At 38.8% G+C, this 20,499-nt stretch overlaps 1 protein-coding gene across 4 annotated transcripts in view; it reads right to left on the minus strand.

Annotated features, from left to right (window-relative positions):
* Nucleotides 1-10,165: 10,165 nt before the first annotated feature.
* The window catches only part of ELMOD2 (ELMO domain containing 2), a 30,498-nt gene continuing 20,164 nt past the window's right edge, over nucleotides 10,166-20,499 (minus strand). For 2 of the 4 annotated variants that reach the window (XR_016211928.1, XR_016211929.1), the window contains exons 6-9: nucleotides 20,084-20,217; nucleotides 15,509-15,577; nucleotides 13,862-13,978; nucleotides 10,166-13,648 (exon numbers count right to left, since the gene is read on the minus strand). Coding sequence is in view for 2 of the 4 variants with exons in the window: in XM_002716948.6 (XP_002716994.1) it covers nucleotides 13,503-13,648; nucleotides 13,862-13,995; nucleotides 15,509-15,577; nucleotides 20,084-20,217 (483 nt within the window). In the remaining 2 variants the exon portion in view is untranslated. Of the gene's footprint in view, nucleotides 13,649-13,861; nucleotides 13,996-15,508; nucleotides 15,578-20,083; nucleotides 20,218-20,499 lie in introns of all 4 variants that reach the window. The other 2 variants (XM_002716948.6, XM_070047534.2) reach the window with 1 other exon arrangement.

Below are 20,499 nucleotides of genomic sequence, written 5' to 3' on the forward strand. Positions count from 1 at the left end.
CCAAATTTGTCTTTTGGAATCTATATCTATATGAAAGTGGGAGTTCACCGAGCATACAAAATTCTCCAGTGTGAGTAGAGTCCTGTAGAATCATAGGCAAAATTACTCTGTGAATACAGATTTTGCGAGTCCACATTGTATAGCATCAGTAACAACTTCTAATCTAAGGCACTGTATTCATTTGGACATTATTATTATTAGAGTCCTGGTTTCCATCGTAGAATCACAGCATTTTACAGCTGAAAGGTCATGTTGGGGAAAACAGAGAAACAGTCTGAGGTAACCTGTCTTGTGCTTACACACTGAGTGCAGACGAGATAGGAAAAGAGGTCACCAGGGACTAAAATGTACAGAAGACACGGCCCAGCCTTTATTGAAGCCAAAATCAGGGGCTAGCTGCACAGCCAGGCTACAGGCTCCCAGGTTCGAGTCAGCTCCACACTGCATTGATTACTGTGGGTTGTCCCCTGACCTCATGCTTCCTTATCTGTCATGGGCAAAAGTGTCTTTGAACAGATGCCCTCAGGCTCCTGTACTCACCACTTCCGTGCTAGCTGGCCTGACCTCCTGTTGACATGCCTCTGGCCATCAGAGACAGCGCAGTCTACCTGTCCATGGGCATACTGGATCTGGGAAAATGGACACTCGGGGGACGTGGCTCAGTTCCAACAACTGACAGGTGAAGTATCACTGAGGGGGTCAAACTCCAGTTACACACAGTGGTGTAATGCTTCACATGAAAACGTAATGTGCTGACTTCAACTCCATCTCCTGGTTCCCCACCCCCTTACCAGTGATTCCTGGGATCACCTCCCAAATGAACTGCAAATTCTTTCTCCAGATCTGATCTCAAGGGAATGAAAATGAAAATAAAGTACAACCTTAGAGTAGCATATTTTTTTCTTTTTAAAAAGATTTATTTATTTGAAAGTCAGATTTACAGAGAGAGGGGAGGGGGGGGAAGGGGGGAGGGGGGAGAGAGAGAGAGATAGAGAGAGAGATAGAGAGAGGGAGGTATCTTCCATCCAGAGGTTCACTCAAGTGGCTGCAACAGCCAGGACAGAGCCAGGTCAAAACTAGGAGCCAGGAGCTTCTTCCTGGTCTCCCTTGGGGGTGGCAGGAGCCCAAATACTTGGGCCAATGTCCACTGCTCTTCCTGGGCCATTAGTAGGGAGCTGGATTGCAAGTGGAGCAGCTGGGACATGAACAGGTATGGTGGAATGAGAAGGCCACGCCAAGATAGCTGCTGGCAAGCATCAGTTACTTAGGAATGGCTTTGAAATCTACTTGGCAATGGAGCCTGCCTGGCAACAGGCTGTGAATGGATGGCTTCAGAAACCACATGGCAACAGAGTCTGACTGGCAACAGGCTGTGAATGGATGGCTTCGGAAACTGCCTGGCAACAGGGTGTGATTGGTTAGGGCATAGACCGTCCCTTGACCGGATTGGCTGCCTTGGCTATATAAGCTGCTGTAGCAACTGAAATAAACAAGTCTGCGGGCTGCTTGCCTCTGGCTCGCTTTCACCTGATTCCCCCCAGGGGTCTGTGTGGTGACTGTGCGCCTCTTGCCCCCACCACACTCCTCCTCTCAGAACAAATCCACCTCAACAAACAGGCAGCAGTTTTATCCACTATGCCACAACACCAGCCCTAACACATTCTTTGTTTGTTTGTGTTTTTAAGGATTTATTTTATCTAGTTAGAGAGAGGTAGAGAGAGGTAGAGGTAGAGAGAGCAAGCCAGAGAGAGGTCCTCCATTCCACTGGTTCACTCCCCAAATGACTGCAACTGCCAGAGCAGAGCTGATCCAAAGCCAGGAGCCAGGTTCTTCCGGGTTTCCCACACTGGTGCAGGGGTCCAAGGGCTTGGGCCATCTTCCACTGCTTTCAGAAGTGGAGCAGCCAAAACTCCAACTAGCACCCCTATGGGATGCTGGCACTGCAGGTGGTAGCTTTACCCCCTATGCCACAGTGCTGACCCCAGCTTGTTATATTTATTCCTATGTACTAGGTATCTTTTAAGTGTTATTATAAATTTTTACAAGTTAGCATTTTCTATTGATGGGATATAGAAATGCAAAATGTATTTTATACTGATTTTTCTAGCAGCTTTGCTAAACTCTTAAAATTTGTATGCCAATGCTTTTGAATTGTCCATGTACACATTTATATCATTTGTGAATTTAACTTTTCTTTCCATACATTTGTCTTAGTGTCCACATTACTGGACATGATGTGAACAGAGGTTTGAAATACAAAGGTCTTCAGAAAGTTCACAGAAAATGTGTATCATGAAAAAAATATTTATACCAAAATTAACTTCTTTTAATTTCATTTTCCATGAACTTTTTGAAGAACCCTAGTAATGTTTGAGCAACTTAGCTCATCCTTGTTTCTTTTCACATCATGGAAGGAGCATGCTTAGAGACACATGGATTTGACTGGAACTGCTCATAAACCTGTGGTCTGGATTTAAGGTTAGCTGATGCCAGCTGAGCTTAGCAGAGATAAGGAGCCTACTGATATGTGAGGAACAAATGCTTGTGTATGCCACTGAGATTTTCTTTGGGGACCAGGGATAGCTTATTGTTATGTACTGTTACTTGAGCAATAGCTTATTGACAGAAGTGGTGATAAATTTCAATGGTTTACCATTAACCATGTTTGCTCTATCTTATAAAGATATGTTTAGTGAAACTAATCACTATTTCTCATTTGTTAAATATTCTTGAATGAATGTTGAATTTTTATCAAATGTTTTGTCTGCATCAAAGATCACATAATTTTCAAATATTAATGTGGCAAATGATATTAGTTTTACTGTGGGCATTAATCGAACTTAGCCAAAATTGATCTTATATCAAAACAATAATAATGACCTGGTATGTATATCACTTAATATTTTACATTATTTAATACATTAAATTTTAGTATTTTCTGGATTCAATATGCTAATACTCTTAGGATTGCTGCATCCAAATTGACACCAGCATGCAATTTTTCTTTTTCATCATGTCCTTGTTGGGTTTTCACAATCAAGAATACAATAGCCTTGCACAGGCTCCATCATTATGTAGAGTTTGTGAAAGCTGGCGGTACTTCATTCTTAAGTATGCTATGTAACTCACTGGTGCAAGACATATATAAAATACAAGGTTTTTAGTGGAAATGTTTTTAAATCGATGATTCAGTTTAATGGCTCTGGAACTTTGCCCTGTTTTATTCTTGTAAATCTTTGTAAGTCAAATATATATACTATTGGGGCCAGCACTGTGGCAGACCAGATAAAGCTGCCACCTGCACCATTGGCATCACATCTATATAGGTGCCAGTTCGAGTTCTGGCTGCTCCAGTTCTGATCCAGCTGCTTGGAAAAGCAGAAGATGGCCCATGTCCTTGGGCCCCTCTACCCACGTGGAAGAACCAGATAAAGCTCCTGGCTTCAGTCTGGCCTGCCCTGGCTGTTATGGTTATTTGTGGAGTAGACTAGTGGATGGAATCTCTCTCCCATGCACTCCTGCTGTCTCTCTCCCTCTCTGTAACTCTGCATTTCAAATAAATAAATAAATCATATATATATATTAAAGATATATCAGGGGTGGAATAGGGAGGGAGCTTACTACTCTAGTCTAGGGGAAGATAGTTTGGGAGAGCACAGTCTCAGGGAAGAGTTAGGGAGAAAATGGTAGAGGAAACTCCATGCAAATTAGAGGGACACTGTGGACCTCTGTGGAGGGTATGGATGCACACTATTCAGCACCCCAGCAGCCAAAAGCCTCAGCACCAGAGTGAGGTGAGACCAGACTACAGCAACCCAAGCCACTGGTGATAAAGATGCAGGAAGAGCTTGGTGGGAGTCCAGCTTGGAGCCCTGTGGGGGACAGTGTACCTGCTAATCGAGAGGGGGAAAAGGGGGGCACGTTTCTCTCTCCCCAACTGCCCAGCACTGGCATCCTGTAACTAGCCAAGGGACATTGGGTGCCATTTTGGACATACCCAACAGCTGTACCAGCTCATGTCTGCACTCCCAGCAACCAGCCATGAGGAGATGCCTGAGTCTGGCTGAGAGAACTGACAGGCGGCTGGGAGTATGTGACTGTTGGAGCCTTGTGTGCTGGGACTGTGAAAACATTGTGACTGTGTGGGAGGAAAGAGGGTTTGGCCGGGACTTTGGGCAGTTACTGTGGGTGGTTTCACATGCTTAGGGCTCCCTGATTCCATGATGAGGGTCACTGCTGTGGGACCCAGGCTCACATAAAGGAGTACATGGATCCTCTGTGTGGTTCCTGTGGCAGTACAGATGAAAATTATACCCACTGGGGCTAGCACCCAGGCCGTGGTCTCCTTTGAGAGGAGGTGAGCGTGAGACTGCCAACAGAGCTGGACAAACCTCCCTTCTGATAGAAAAAAAAAAAAAAGGAAATTTATCAGGCCCAACTTGGGTGTGACTTTAGATACTCCCCTCACACTAGAGCACTGAATAGAGCTCCCTGACCACACCCAGATTCCTGGACAGATACAACCTACCTAAATTGACCCATGAAGACAGAAAACCTAAACAGACCTATTACCAAGATGAAAATGGAATCAGTAAAAAAGATCCTCCCAACAAAGAAAAGCCCAGCATCGGATGGCTTCATTGCTCAATTCTACCAGACATTTAAGAAAAACTAACTCCAATTCTTCTCAAGCTATTCAAATCAACTGAAAGGGAAGGAATCTTCCCAAATTCTTTCAATGAAGCCAGTATTACCCTAACTCCTAAACCTGAAAAAGATAAAACAGAGAAAGAGAACTACAGACTAATATCCCTGATGAACAAAGATCCAAAAATCCTAAATAAAATACTAGCCAACTGAATCCAACAACACACCAAAAAGATCACTCACCCAGAACAAGTGGGATTTATCCCAGGTATGCAGGGATGGTTTAACAATCACAAATCAATGTGATACTTCACATTAACAAACTGAAGAACAAAAACTATATGATTGTCTTAACATGCAGAGAAAGCACTTGATTAAATACAACACCCTTTCATGATGAAAACTTTAAGCGAACTGGGTATAGAAGGAACATTCCTCAACATATCAAAGCAATTTATGACAAAGCCAGGCCAGGGTGCTATTGAATGGGGAAAACTTGGAAGCATTCCCATTAAGATCAGGAACCAGAAAGGATACCCACTCTCATCACTGCTATTCAATATAGTCCTGGAAATTTTAGCCAGAGTCATTAGGAAAGAAAAAGAAATTAAAGGGATACAAATTGGAAGAAGGAAGTTGAACTATCCTATTTGCAGATGACATAATTCTATATAAAAAGGGCATCCAAAAGACTCCACTAAGAGAGTACTAGAATTTGTAGAGGAGTTTGGTAAAGTGGCAGGTTATAAAATCAACACACAAAAATCAATAGCCTTTGTAAATACAGACAATACCATGGCTGAGAAAGAACTTCTAGGATCAATCCCATTCACAATAGCTACAAAAAAATCAAATACCTTGAAAAAATTTAACCAAGGATGTCAAAGATCTTTATGATGAGAATTACAAAACATTAAAGAAAGAAATAGGAGACACGGCCGGCACTGCGGCTCACTAGGCTAACCCTCCACCTTGCGGCGCCGGCACACCGGGTTCTAGTCCTGGTCGGGGCGCCAGATTCTGTCCCGGTTGCCCCTCTTCCAGGCCAGCTCTCTGCTGTGGCCCGGGAGTGCAGTGGAGGATGGCCCAAGTCCTTGGGCCCTGCACCCTATGGGAGACCAGAAGTACCTGGCTCCTTGCCTTTGGGTTAGCGCGGTGCACCGGCAGCAGCATGCCGGCCGCGGCGGCCATTGGAGGGAGAACCAACGGCAAAGGAAGACCTTTCTCTCTGTCTCTCTCTCTCACTGTCCACTCTGCCTGTCAAAAAATAAAAAAATAAAATAAAAAAAGAAATAGGAGACACAAAAAAATGAAAAAATATTCCATATTCATGGAATCGAAGAATCAGTATCATCAAAATGTCCATACTACTGAAAGCAATTTACAGATTCAGTTTAATACCAATCAAATTATGAAGGACATTCTTTGCAGATATAGAAAAAACAATGCTGAAATTCATATGGAAGCAAAGGAGACCCCGAATAGCTAGAGGCATCACAAAACCATATTTCAAGACATACTACAGGGCAGTTATAACCAAAACAGCTTGGTACTGGTACAAAAACAAATGGACAGATCAATGGAACAGAACAAAAAAGCCAGGAATCAATTCATGCATCTACAACCAACTTACCTTTGACAAAGGACCTAAAATCCATCCCTGGAGCAAGGACAGTCTCTTCAACAAATGGTGCTGGGAAAACTGGATCTCCACATGTGGAAGTACAAAGCAAGGCCCTACCTTATGCCTTACACAAAAATCCACTCAAAATGGATTAAAGAACTAAAACTATGACCTATATCATCAAATTATTAGAGAACACCGGGGAAACCCTGCAAGACATTGGCATGGGCAAAGACTTCCTGTAAAAGACCCCAGAGTCGCTGGCACCATGGCTCACTAGGCTAATCCTCTGCCTTGTGGCGCCGACATACCAGGTTCTAGTTCCGGTCGGAGTGCCGGATTCTGTCCCAGTTACCCCTCTTCCAGGCCAGCTCTCTGCTGTGGCCAGGGAGTGCAGTGGAGGATGGCCCAAATACTTGGGCCCTGCACCTCACGGGAGACCAGGATAAGTACCTGGCTCCTGCCATCGGATCAGCGCGGTGCGCAAGCCGCGGCGCGCCAGGGCCGCAGCGGCCATTGGAGAGTGAACCAACGGCAAAGGAAGACCTTTCTCTCTGTCTCTCTCTCTCACTGTCCATTCTGCCTGTCAAAAAAAAAAAAAAAAAAAAAAAAAAAACCACCAGAGGCACAGGCAATCAAAGCCAAAACTGACAGAATTACATCAAACTGAGAAGTTTCTGCACTGCAAAAGAAACATTCAGGAAAGTGAAGAGGCAATTGACAGAAAGGGAGAAATTATTTATAAAATTATCTATAAACTATGCAATTGATAGAAGATTAATAACCAGTATACATAAAAAGGTCAAGAAACTCAACAATAAAACAACCAACCCAGTCAAGAAATGGGAAAAGGCCTTATATAGGCTTTCTCAAAAGAGAAAATTCAAATGGCCAACAGACACATGAAAAAAACTCAGGATCACTAGCCATCAGAGAAATGCAAATCAAAAGCACAATAAAGTTTCACCTCACTCCTGTTAGAATGACTTTTTCTTTTTTAAAGATTTATTTATTTGAAGGTCAGAGTTACACAAAGAAGGAGAGGCTGAGAGAGAGAGAGAGAGGTCTTCCATCCACTGGTTCACTCCCCAATTGGCTGCAATAGCCAGAGCTGGGGCAATCCAAAGCCAGGAGCTGCTTCTGGGTCTCTCATGTGGGTTCAGGGGCCACGGACTTGGGATATCTTCTACTGCTTTCCCAGGCCATAGCAGAGAGCTGGATTGGAAGTGGAGTAGTCAGGACTCTAACTGGCGCCCATATGGGATGCTGGCACTTTAGGCAGAGGCTTTACTCCCTATGGCACAGCACCTGCCCGTAGAATGGCTTTCATAAAGAAATCAACAAACAATAAATGCTGGTGAGGATGTGGGGAAAAGGTACCCTAAACCACTGTTGGTGGAAATGTAAACTGGCACAGCCACTATGGAAGACAGCATGGACATACCTCAGAAATCTGTCTATACACCTACCATACGACCCAGCCATCCCACTCTTGGGAATTTATCCAGGGAAAATGAAATCAGCATATGAAGGAGTTATCTTTACCCCATGTTTATTGCAGCTCAATTCACAATAGCTATGATATATAATCAACGCAAATCCCATCAACTGAACTGGATAAAGAAACTATGGGATATATACACCATGGAATACTAAACAGTGGTGAAAAAATGAAATCCTGTTGTTTGCAACAAAATGGATGAAACCAGAAAACATCAAACTTAGTGAAATAAAGCCAGTCTCAAAAGGCCAAATACCATATGGTTTCTCTGATATGTGATAACTAATAGAGTACCTAAAAGGTAACCAATAGAAGTGAAATTAACACTTCGAGATTAATGACTTTGAACAGCCCTTATCTCCACTGTTGATGAGCAGGTTTTTTTTTTTTTTCATACAATTTATTGAACTCTTTACTTAGTATAGAGTTAATCGCATGTGTATAAAGTTAACTTAAAATAGATGTTAGGAAAAAATAAGACTGGTAATAGGAAAGGGAGGGGGAAGGGAGATAGGGGTGTGGCTGAGAGGGTGGGTATGGGGGGAAGAATCAGTATATTCTTAAAGTTCTATTTATGAAAAGCATGAAGTTTGTATTCCTTAAATAAAATGTTTCTGGGAAAACACACACACACACACACATTATTTGATAGGCAGGGAGACAGAGAGAGAAGAGATAGATTGAACTAGTTGACTCTCCAAATGCTCACAAAAGCTGAGGTTGGACCAGGCTGAAGCCAGGAGGCAGAAACTCTGAGTCTTCTACCTGGGTGGCAGGAATGCAAATATTTGAGCCATCACCTGCCACCTCCAAGTGTACATATCAATAGGAAGCCGGGGCTGGCACTCAATAGGCTAATCCTCCGCTGTGGAGGCAGCACACCTGTCTGTTAGGGCGCCAGAATCTGTCCCAGTTGCTCCTCTTCCTGTCCAGCTCTCTGCTGTGGCCTGGGAGTGCAGTGGAGGATAGCCCAAGTTCTTGGGCCCCTGCACCTGCACTGGAGACCAGGAGAAACACCTGGCTCCTGGCTTCAGATCAGCACGGTGCGCCAGCTGCAGCACCGGCCGTAGCAGCCATTGGAGGGTGAACCAACGGAAAAAGGAAGACCTTTCTCTCTCTCTCACTGTCCACTCTTCTGTCAAAAATAAAATAAAATAGAAAGCTGGAATTAGTGATGAGCAAGACTCAAACCCAGGGACTGTGATATGGGATGTGGGCATCCAAAGTGGTATCTTAACCATTATACCAAAAGCCTACTCCTTGGTAAGTCATATTCCAGAAATTTTTGAATTTCATCTAAATTTCAAATTTTTGACAATTATTCTTAGTATTAAATTAAAAAAAATGTTTTATGTTGGATGTATGGTATGTTCCACAATCCATACTTGACAGACAGTATTATTTGCTTTCTCTTTTATTATTTTTTTTTTAAAGTTTACTTTCATCTACTTGAAAAGGAGAGGAACATGAGCAAGCGAGCAAGAGAGAGCTTTTCATTCCCTAAATGTCTGTAATATTGAGGGCTATGCCAGGGCCTGGAACTTCATCTGGGTCTCCTATGCGGGTGGAAGGGGCCCACGTACTTCAGCTGTTATTCTCTGTGTCCCAGGATGTATTAGCACAAAACTGGTTTGGAAGGGGAGCAGCTCTGATGAGAACCAGCACTGTGACAGCTTAACTTGCTGCACTACATCTGCCCCTACCCTTTATTCTTGATTAGTCTCACCAAAGATTATCAATATTAGTCTTTTCAAGAAACAACATTTTCATTACGGTTATCCCATTTTTTGTTTTGTGTTCTGTGCATTTAAGCTTTTATCTTTTATATTTCCTTCTCTATTCCCTTAAGGTTCATTTTGTTCATCTCCCTCCAACTCCTCAAGATGGATGCCCTGTCTTTAATTTTAGCTCCATTTTCTAATATGTGCATTTAAAGCTATCAATAGTAGTATATATAGTATTTTTATTTCAAAATGAGACACATATATGTATATACTAGACTCTATGCAGCTGCAAAAAAAAAAACAGAATAAGAAAGCCATGTACAAATATGAAAATATATCCAAGATATACTATGAAGTTAATAAAAAAGAGAGTACAGCATAGCATGAATTATTTCTATCCTATGTAAACATGAGCAGGGGTGGAAGCTGTAGGTTATTTCGTAACTCACCAATTTTTAGCCTCATAACCAATTAACTCTCATTACCTTAAACAGGTAATTGGCAGTGGAACAGAACACAAAAATTTTAAAAATGCTGTATATTCAACTTACTTACAGCAAAATGATTAGCACATTAAGTAAGAAAAAAATACTGTTTTATGAACACAGATGCCTTAAGGGACAGGTAGGATAATAAAAGAAAGCAGAAGTATCAACAGAAAGGCTGCCAGAAATTTCGACATGTTTTTTATTTGCTCACCTAACATTCCAAACAAAATGACATTACATTTCACACTATTGCTTTTACTGAAGAAGTCAATTGCTTTATCCATAGACAAAAATCATATTTTTAAAGTTTCCAACAGTTTTTCCCCAGGGAATTCTGCTTCCAGGTTTTTGAATACTTTAACAGAAACACAGACTCATCCTACAGTAGTTAAGAGAGTACTTAGATTTAGTTTTCACCTGTATTATATTTAAATTTTTTCTCATCAACAGCTGAAGACAGAGAAGATATTTTAGAAGAAACTTACATCATGGTTTCTCTCAGGTTTTGACAATCTCATTTAGCTTTATTTAAAACATTTCTTGTGCAGAGAGGCCCATAAATGTAACAGTGGAAATTTAACCTCCCCACACTTGTTCACAGAGAAGCAGGGTAGAATACCTGTCTTGAGAACATAGCTGGTCCCTCATTATTATTTCAAGAATGACAATAAACACCCTGGCCCACCAAGCCAAACCTCCTGTCTGTTGTACCACAGGACCCTGTAACTTTTCTCTGTTCTAGCAATGAGCACCCACTTTTCACACTCCTAAAATGTGTTTCCTGCTGGCAGGTCTTCGATGAAGTTCTATTTCACAAACTGTTCTCAAAGGGGAGAAATAGTGCATGAACAATTATGAACACTGGAATTAGAATGAAGAGTACATATATTTCCACACAGAAAAATACATACAAATCCAAGTAGCTCTGAAAATAGAACAAAAATCAAAATGGGAATTTTTAAGGAAATGGTCTGCTTTCTAAACTGCCAATGGTGCCAGTAAGACACTGATTTTAGTATCAAACTATGTTACCATATATAATTATGAACAAAGTCCAGTTGGTCCAAGTTCATCAATACCCCGATTTCTCCCATCTCTTTAAAGATTGTCTTTCAGAACATATTTAAGCCCTAACTGCTGTATTTTTAGACTACTCTTGTCACTGGCACACACAAAATTCATTTCAACGTTGATTCACTTTTTTGAACCTAAAACTAACATTTTTCCTCCTACTTCAATGCCATAACATTCTAACACTACTTTGGCATTTTATTATTATAGAAACAAGCTTCTAAATATGGATTTTAAGACTACAAAAAATTCTAACATACACATAGTTCAAAGTAAAGGAAAATAAGAAAGCAGACATAAGTACATATTTTCCTTTTAATATATGTCACCATTATACGTAAGTCAGAAGGCTCCTGTTAACGTTCTAGTTTACAGTTGGTGACATTTAACTTGGCTTCTGAACTACGAAACCTCAGCATTTGTTGGTGGTTTTTACATCAGTTTTCCTATAAAACTATCTGAAATGGTTACTGATTATTTTATGTGAAAGCAACAACATCTACAAACTACAGAGGTGGATTTAAGGAACACATCATTGAACAAACTTTGTAATGACATTTTCTTAATATCGTTAATTATTTTCTCCCTAGAAAGGGAAAAAATTATCTAAAATTTTCCCTTTTCATACTTCAAGCATTTTTTTTACTAAGTATACTGACAAAAGTTCAAGATCCCAGCAGTTGAAAGACCAAAATACAAACATAAGTATTTTAGCACAAAAGTGAAAACACTAACAGAATTTCTTTCTACATACTAGTTAACACCTAAATATAATGAACATTAATGGTTAACACTTGATTCTTGCCAAGATTTTGCTATACAGCATTAACACCCTAGCTGGATGATAAAACATGAAACATTTTTAAAAACTAAAATGAAGATAATTCTAAGGTTGAGAAATCTCCTACCAGAAACCAATTTTTAAATTTCTGTAATATTTAAAAATGCTAAAACACTCTTTATTTAATTTTATCTTATTGCGAAAATAATAATTTGCCCTGCATCTGTTAGTTTCCAGTTGGATATTTCGTACCACTCTTCTCTTTGACAACTCTAAAGGGAGAGGTTTGTCAACAAACACGAGCAAATGCTTGAAAAGTCTCAGGTCCTGCTGTATCACATACAAGCCAGTCCTTAAGAAACACGTAGTATACACCTCATGAAAAGAATGTGCTAAATATCATGCTTTAGACTGAATTTTTGTCTTTAACTGGTTGGTTGCTGTAGGATTTAAGGAGGACTTCAGTAATCAGCTGACCTTTCCTGGCCTTAAACTCTCTTAGTTTTGCTATGAGCATAAATGTCTAAAACACACCAAGAAGAAATCACTCTTGGGACAATTTCATCACTGTATCACCTTGGCAGCATTTGCTGCCCTCCTGAGATTTTAGGAGAATAAAGCTACAGAAAATGCACAGTCACTGTCTTCAAGTTACTTAGTGTTGCACAGATTGTTAACCAAGTTCACATCATCATCTCAAAGCACCATGCAGTCAGAGCAAACAGAAGCAAGAGCTAACAGTAAGTCAAATAAACTGATGACGTTAACTGAGATTGTTAAGAACTTTAAACTTAGTTGTTTAAGTTTCAAAGACAGCTTTATTGAAACTGTCTTTTGAATACAATTGAGTTTTTTTTGGGGCAAATTCATCTCTTTTCATAAACACACAGGCAGAGGAGACTCATAAAAGCCCCTCCCCCAAGCACTAAGGTTCTTTTCTACAATTGATAAAAAGCAAATACTGAAGATGAGAAAAATGGCTTTAAGCCTTAAAATAAGACTGTGATATTTTAGATAGTGTTATTTAAAAACAAAAAAACCTAGTCACCAATACTGTCATTGCTTATTCTCTGTTGTACTCAATAATCAGAGAAACCAAAAAGGAAGCCATGATTCTTCATACTCTGACATATTTATGTTCTTATTGCTACTAATGGAACAACATTAGGACAAATTTTGGAGATGCAAAGAAAATCATAAGGAACTACTCTTGCTGTTAATAAATGCAGAACTAAAAATAAGACAAAAAAATTAAAACAGTCATTTCCAAATTAAAGACAAAAATTCTTAGAGCCTCAAAAACAATACTAACTTGATAGTCACAACATATAAAAACAAAAACTGATTTGTACATGTTTTAATCAACCAATTTAATATAAATACCTGATTTACACTTTTATACCAACGGGCTAGGTCCCAAGCTCCAAACTGTAGTTCATATGATTCTACAGAAGGGATCTTTGGAAAGATAAGGTACCTTTGGAGAACAGTGTATAAACAATTGTAAACATACACTGATTGTCCACTAGCTTTCTTAAATAGAATTTCTGAAGTATTTTGTAGGAAATTATATATAAGAGTGTAGCTGATCAGATAATTTCTATTACAACATATAAATTCTGTTAGTGTGCAAAATGTGGTAGAAATAGAAGGTACTATGGATGATTTACATTTTTAAAGTAAGTGCTACATTACAATCCATTAAGAGTCCTTTAATCCTTTCATGAAACTTCTCTCTATACAGGTTGAAATACATAATGCTTTCTGGTTCTTCCTCAAACCAAAACTTGTCAAATTCATAGACAAGATAGCCTGCAGTTAAAGAAAAACAAAACATTAATTTTTTTAATTGGCAAATTTAAAAACTGATACATAATACACTCTTGGGGACCCATATTCCATTATTTTCCTGCTTTTCAAAGATCCTAACAAAGTGATAAATAATTAATAGAAGTATTAGATTAAAACATATCTCCCTAATGGTCTAAAAATTCCCTCAGAGCTGATTTTCATTTTCATACTCACAATAAAACTGATGAAAGTGCTCCATTGTGGGTATCCCAGGAACAAAGTTATAGAGATGAAACTTCAAAGCTTCACTCTTCAGTAAGCTATAAGCCATCTCAGTAAGGTTGATTCCAACTATTGCATAAGAATACCTATGTCAGAAACATTACCAGTTACACCAGCTAGCCAAATAGCTCAAAAAATAAATTTAAAATTATGTAAGGAATCAGTTAAAAGTGACTTTCATTTTCTAACAGTTATTAAATTTATGACAATCTCATATTTTTTACATAGTAAGAAAACTGAATCAGAATGGATCCAAATATTTTGTTTCAAAAGGCCATTAATTTTCTGGAAATTAACTAAGAAATAAAGTTCTGTTCACATAATATCTAAAATAAAATAAAAAAAAAAAAAACCTAAATGAAAGATCTCTGAGTGAGATCCCAGTGGAAAGAACAGGTCTTCAAAGAAGGAGGTACCTTTCTCTGAAGGGAGGAGAGAACCTCCACTTTGACTATGACCTTGTCTAAACAAGATAAGAGTTGGAGAACTCAAGGGGCTTCCATAGCCTTGGAAACTCATGACAAGAGCCTAGGGAGATTACTAACACCATAAACAAGAGTGTCAATTTGTTAAGTCAACAACAGGAGTCACTGTGCACTTACTCCTCATGTAGGATCTCTGTCCTTAATGTGCTGTACATTGAGATTTAATGCTATAACGAGCACTCAAACAGTATATTTCACTTTGTGTTTCTATGGGGGTGCAAACTGTTGAAATCTTTACTTAATGTATACTAAACTGATCTTCTGTAAAAAAAAAAAAAAAAGAAGAAGAAGAAGAAATGATCAATTCCCAACTTGACTCTCACTGGGATTAAACATGACAATAGGTCTAATCTGATTTCATCATCATTTAAAAAATCATCTATTATTTTTCACTTTATGTTTCTGTGTGGGAGCAAACTGTTGAAATCTTTACTTAATGTATGCTAAACTGATCTTCTGTATATAAAGAGAATCGAAAATGAATCTTGATGTGAATGGAAGGGGAGAGAGAGTGGGAGAGGGGAGGGTTGCGGGTGGGAGGGACGTTATGGGGGGGAAGCCATTGTAATCCATAAGCCGTACTTTGGAAATTTATATTCATTAAATAAAAGTTAAAAAAAATAAAAATAAAAATAAAAATTCTTAAAGAACCACATACACTAAATCTCAATACCTTCTAAAATACACTGGATAATCTGATATTTCTTCCCCATTACCAGAGTATTTGTTTTATGATCTAATACTGCTATAGTTTTTCAAAGATTAGATATCATCAGAATACTAAAAACATGACCTTAATTTGCATTTGATATTAAAATTTTTAATTTTTTTCTATTTTCTTATTTCAAAATTATTCTCCAGTCCAATTTTCAATTTTATTCCTCAAAAACTTTTATAAAGGCCTTTATCTCCACCTTATATGCTGTAATAAAAACATTGAAATACATTCAAAACTGGTCTATAGTCTATGATCACATTCTTCCTTTAAAATACTATATCATATATTGTCCTTTATGAAGCTCTAATTATAGCAATCTCATTTTAAGAAAAACCTTCAAATTTATCTAATCATGTGGAATGTAAGACATCAGTTTCTTTCATATATTCAGCTTACCCTAATTTTGGATGATTTGAACGGGAAAGAATCTGATGAGCTTCACTGGTGTAATTTTCACTGAAATATCTAAAAAAGTTTAAGATAGATAATTAGATGAACATATATAATCCAAATTTAAGATACCCAGAAGCAATTTAAAGCTACTGTCAAAGATAGTCTTAATACTGCCGTAATCATCTCCATCTCAAATTACTTCAGTAAATCATAAATGTTTCTGAATCAAAATTTACACCAAGCTAACAGGTCCTCCTGGTACAGAAGGGCCCCAGGCAAGATTGTAACATATTTTAACAAATAAATCATCTAAAACTAGACTTCCTAAATACTTTAATGAAAAACTCTCTAAAGGTCTTTTTATTTGCTCGTTCTATTCCTATAAAACAGCCAGTCTGTACTTGCTCTATCACTCTTCTTTTCATCTTGGTTTATCTATTCTGTTACTAATTTAAGTGTAAATTGTTTAGTACCATTTCTACTACAATCAGAAGAAAGTCAACAACCTAACTTTTCACTTAAAAAAAACTGCCTTGATCAATGGTATACATAAAATGCTAGCCATAAAATGCAAGCTAAAAGAGAAATATATAAAGCTATCTATTTGTAGGCTCATATATCCTTTTGACATATATTAATGCAACCTCCATGAGTTCTTTTCATTTTTTAGAAGGTTTTTATTTAATTAATAGAACTTTTATATTCCATATACAGCTTTTACGAATACAGTGGTTCTTCCCTCCCCATTCCCACCCTCTTCCATGAGTTCTTAAAGAAAGATAAGGACCTATGCTCTTCAATCTTTGGATAATTTCATAGTATACTGGTAAGTTCTCTTTCACACACACACACACACACACACACACACAGACTTTCATAGTTCATTTAAATTTGAGGACACAATAATTGAAGTTTTCATAAATGAAAGAAACTTTAAAATTTTCCCCTGTAGTTTTTCTTCTATAGACTATTACTAAATACTTTCATTCATCGTTGGTTCAATTTTTCAACTCATTAAACCAGGGGCTGTTAACTTAGAAGTCCATAAATGAAGGATCACTTGTGAATGAAGCAGGACCCATGAACCACCTTAAATTCTGCACAAACTTTTCTGCATAAACATTTCTGTGGAGAAATTTATAGAGCTTTGTTCAGATCCTGGGATGTGTAAATCTAAAAAGAATAAAAAATCCTGCTTAGCATAATATTTTCCAAAGTACCATAATTCTTCTATTTTATTCCTGGATTGACTCTAAAATGCCCTTAGTAGACTATATTTAATGTTCATACATGAATACAATTCATTAACACATCAGCATTTTAATAGTCAAGCTACTTTTTTTAAAACAGATTTACGTATTTATTCAAAAATCAGAGTTACAGAGAGGGAGGGAGAGATAAGAGATCTTTCATCTGCTGGTTCACTCCCCAAGTGGCCACAATGGCTAAGGCTGAGCCAAGCCAAAGTCAGGAGCTTCACCAAGGTCTCCCACATGGGTTGCAGGGACCCAAGCACTCCGGCCATCTTCCACTGCTTTCCCAGGCCATTAGCAGGGAGCTGACCGAAAGTGGAGCAGCTGGGACACAAACAGGCCCTCATATGGGACGGCAGTGTTACATATAGCTTTACTTGGTATACCACAACACAGACCTCAAGGATTGCTCTTAAAATGTTAAATCTGGGAGGTGATGTTGTGGCTTAGCCAGTAAAGCCACGGTCTATAGTGCTGGCACCCCATTTGGGTACAAGTTCACATCCCAGCTGCTACACTTCTGATCCAGCTCTCTGCTATGGCCTAAGAAAGCAGTAGAAGATGGCCCAAGCCCTTGGGCCCCTGCACTCATGTAGGAGACCCTGAAGAAGCTCCAGCTTCTGGCTTCAGAACAGCCCAGATGTGGCTGTTGTGACCATTTGGAGAGTCAACTAGTGGATGGAAGACCTCTCTCTCTGCCACTGCCTCTCTGTAACTCTGCCTTGCAAATAAATAATAAATCTTTTAAAAAATATTACATCTGGGGGTGGCTGTTTACTGTAGCAACCAGTTAAGAAGTCACGTGGGATGCCCACATCCCACATCAGTGTTTGGATTAGAGTCCAGGCTCTGTTTCCAATTCCAGCTTCCTGCTAATGAGCATCCTGCAAGGCAGTAATGATGGCTAAAGTATGTGGGTCACTGCCACCCATGTGATAGACCCAGATTGGGTTCCTAGCTCCTGGCTTTGGCCTGACCCAGATCTGGCAGTTGCAGTCATTTGGGAAGTGAACCAGCAGTTAAAGATCCAGTGTCTATCTCTATACTTTTCAAATAAATCAGAATCAATCAAGAAAATTTGAAAGGCCGGCACCACGATTCACTAGGCTAATCCTCCGCCTGAGGCACCAGTACCCCAGGTTCTAGTTCCAGTTGGGGTGCCGGATTCTGTCCCAGTTGCTCCTCTCCCAGTCCAGCTCTCTGCTGTGGCCCAGGAGGGCAGTGGAGGATGGCCCAAGTGCTTGGGCCCTGCACCTGCATGGAAGACCAGGAGGAAGCACCTGGCTCCTGGCTTCGGATCACTGGCCGTAGTGGCCACTTGGGGGGTGAACCAACGGAAGGAAGACCTTTCTCTCTCTCTCTCTAACTCTGCCTGTCAAAAAAAAGAAAAAAAAATTGAAAAAAACTTCATCTATACTACAGAGAAATTCTTGATTTCCTTGCTAAACTTACTTAGATAACTCCTACCTTAAACAGAAACTAATGGTGAAAACTAAATATCTAGGCAATAAAGAAATCTTTACAATAATCTGTACTATTATCCTCCCTCCCTGATTTTTAACCTTAACTTGTATATTCTTCTACATCGCTGTTTCTATTTTCTCATCTATTCAGATTTCTTCAGTCTCCTTTGAATTCATTTTCTGTACAACAACCCTCCCTTCTTCTACATCTGCTTCATCATTCATTTATCTATAGCTACTTTTCAACGCAGGAAGGTATCAAGATTGTATGATGAAGACTAGGAAACATACATTAGACAGTATATTTTAACAGCTTGCCTGTTCTTTGTACATTTTAATCCTGAAGTGTCACAGCTCCACATATAGGACAACAAACATCATTATAGAGGAATCAGAGCTAATTTTGTTTTTTGCTATTTCTAGTTCAAGTAATTATTAACATGTGAGTTATATCATTTTTCAAAAACATATGGATTCTGGTTCTAAACAGAGAGAAAATACTATGTCATTTAAAGGTCTATCAGGGGTTGGCACTGTGGTGCAGTGGGCTAAACCTCTGCCTGCAGCCCCAGAATCCCACATGGGCGCTAGTTCAAGTCCCGGCTACTCCTCTTCTGAATCAGCTCTCTGCTATGGCCTGAGAAAGCAGTAGAAGATGGCCCAAGTGCTTGGGCCCCTACGTCCAAATGGGAGAACCAGAAGAAGCACTGGCTCCTGGCTTCAAATTGGCTCAGCTCCAGATGTTGCAGCCATCTGGGGAGTGAACCAGTGGATGGAAGATCTATCTGTCTTTCCCTCTTTCTGTCTGTAATTCTACCTTCTAAATAAATACATTAAAAAAAAAGTCTATCAGAATCCCTTACCACAGTCTAGGATTAAATTGTATTAAATTATATAAACTTTAAATTAATTTCTCTTCTGGAAAACGCTGAGAAATCATTTGTTTGCTAATATTTTGAAGGCCATTGAGTATTTATCTCTAAATATAAAATTATATGTTAAGTTCATATATATAAAATTCAGATATAACAGAAAATTAAATACTATTATAATTAGAAAAAAATTACAGATATTGAAATCTTATTATCATGTCTTCTATTTCCCCAAAAATAACCTTTGCCACTGTTATCTACATATGTTTTCCTCAATGTTACCTAACTGGAGTTCAATTTCAGGATTTTTCATAGTAAGAATCACCAAAACTTTAATAAGAGTTACATTTCCCACTTGAGACATTTTATCCTCTATAAGTGACAATTCACACACAGATCCAACTACTAGAACATACATTTGTAGATCTTTACAGGAGGAAATTAATCTTCCAGTTTGTTTTCTAGAATAGTTTTGGCTATCAATTGTTTTTGTGTTTTGGGATTTCATACAAGTATTAAAATATTAAAGAAGACTATTAAAGTATTGAAGAAAAAGGAGAGTCCAGATAGACACTGTAAAGTCAGGGATTTGGATCAAATGACACATGTGGTTAAGAATGGGTATGCAGAGACTTGATCGTCCTATCTGTTACACTTCACAAAATGGAATCAGAGTCCACAGAGGTAAAGCAAGGGGATACAAATAGAAAGAAAAGAGTATATATAATTATTTGGGAAGTATCAGAAGAGAGATCAGGAAGAGAAAAGGTAAGTAAAGAAATCACACAGACACACATACACACACACACACACAATTTCCAGTGTCTTTATATTGTTGCCAGTAGATTAGCAAACATTTCTAGAACTATAGCTATTAAACTTCAGAGAGAGTATAAAATGGCTAGATCAATTATTATAGAATTTAACTAGATTAAAGATCCATGTAATTTTACTTAGAGAAGAAAAGGGAAAAAAAATATTTGCACTTACACAAGATTGATTAATCCGAGGATGCCCATGCCTCTGAAGTCTGTTTTGGGATCATCACCCTGGAAACCAATGTCAGCCCATTGTTTGGAGATTCTAGCCTTCAACTTTTTCGTGGGCATCAGCAGATTCCAAAGCTGTAAAAACATGCTTCCATATTACAAGTAATAGTCATGTTCTTATTAACCAAGACATTTTCCTGTCTATTACTCATACAGCTACTAACTGAATGCCTTCGGTTAAACAACTTTTGTAGACAAATCATAGGTTCAACAGAGATTACATTTAGAAATCTTTTGGGGCTGGCGCTGTGGTGTAGCGGGTAAAGCTGCTGCCTGCACCCATATGGGCACCGGTTCTAGTCCTGGCTGCTCCTCTTCTGATTCAGCTCTCTGTTATGGCCTGGGAAAGCAGCAGAA

This window comes from Oryctolagus cuniculus, chromosome 8, assembly GCF_051225735.1.
Source record: "Oryctolagus cuniculus isolate XC-2025 breed Fujian yellow rabbit chromosome 8, ASM5122573v1, whole genome shotgun sequence".
Lineage (NCBI taxonomy): Eukaryota > Metazoa > Chordata > Mammalia > Lagomorpha > Leporidae > Oryctolagus > Oryctolagus cuniculus.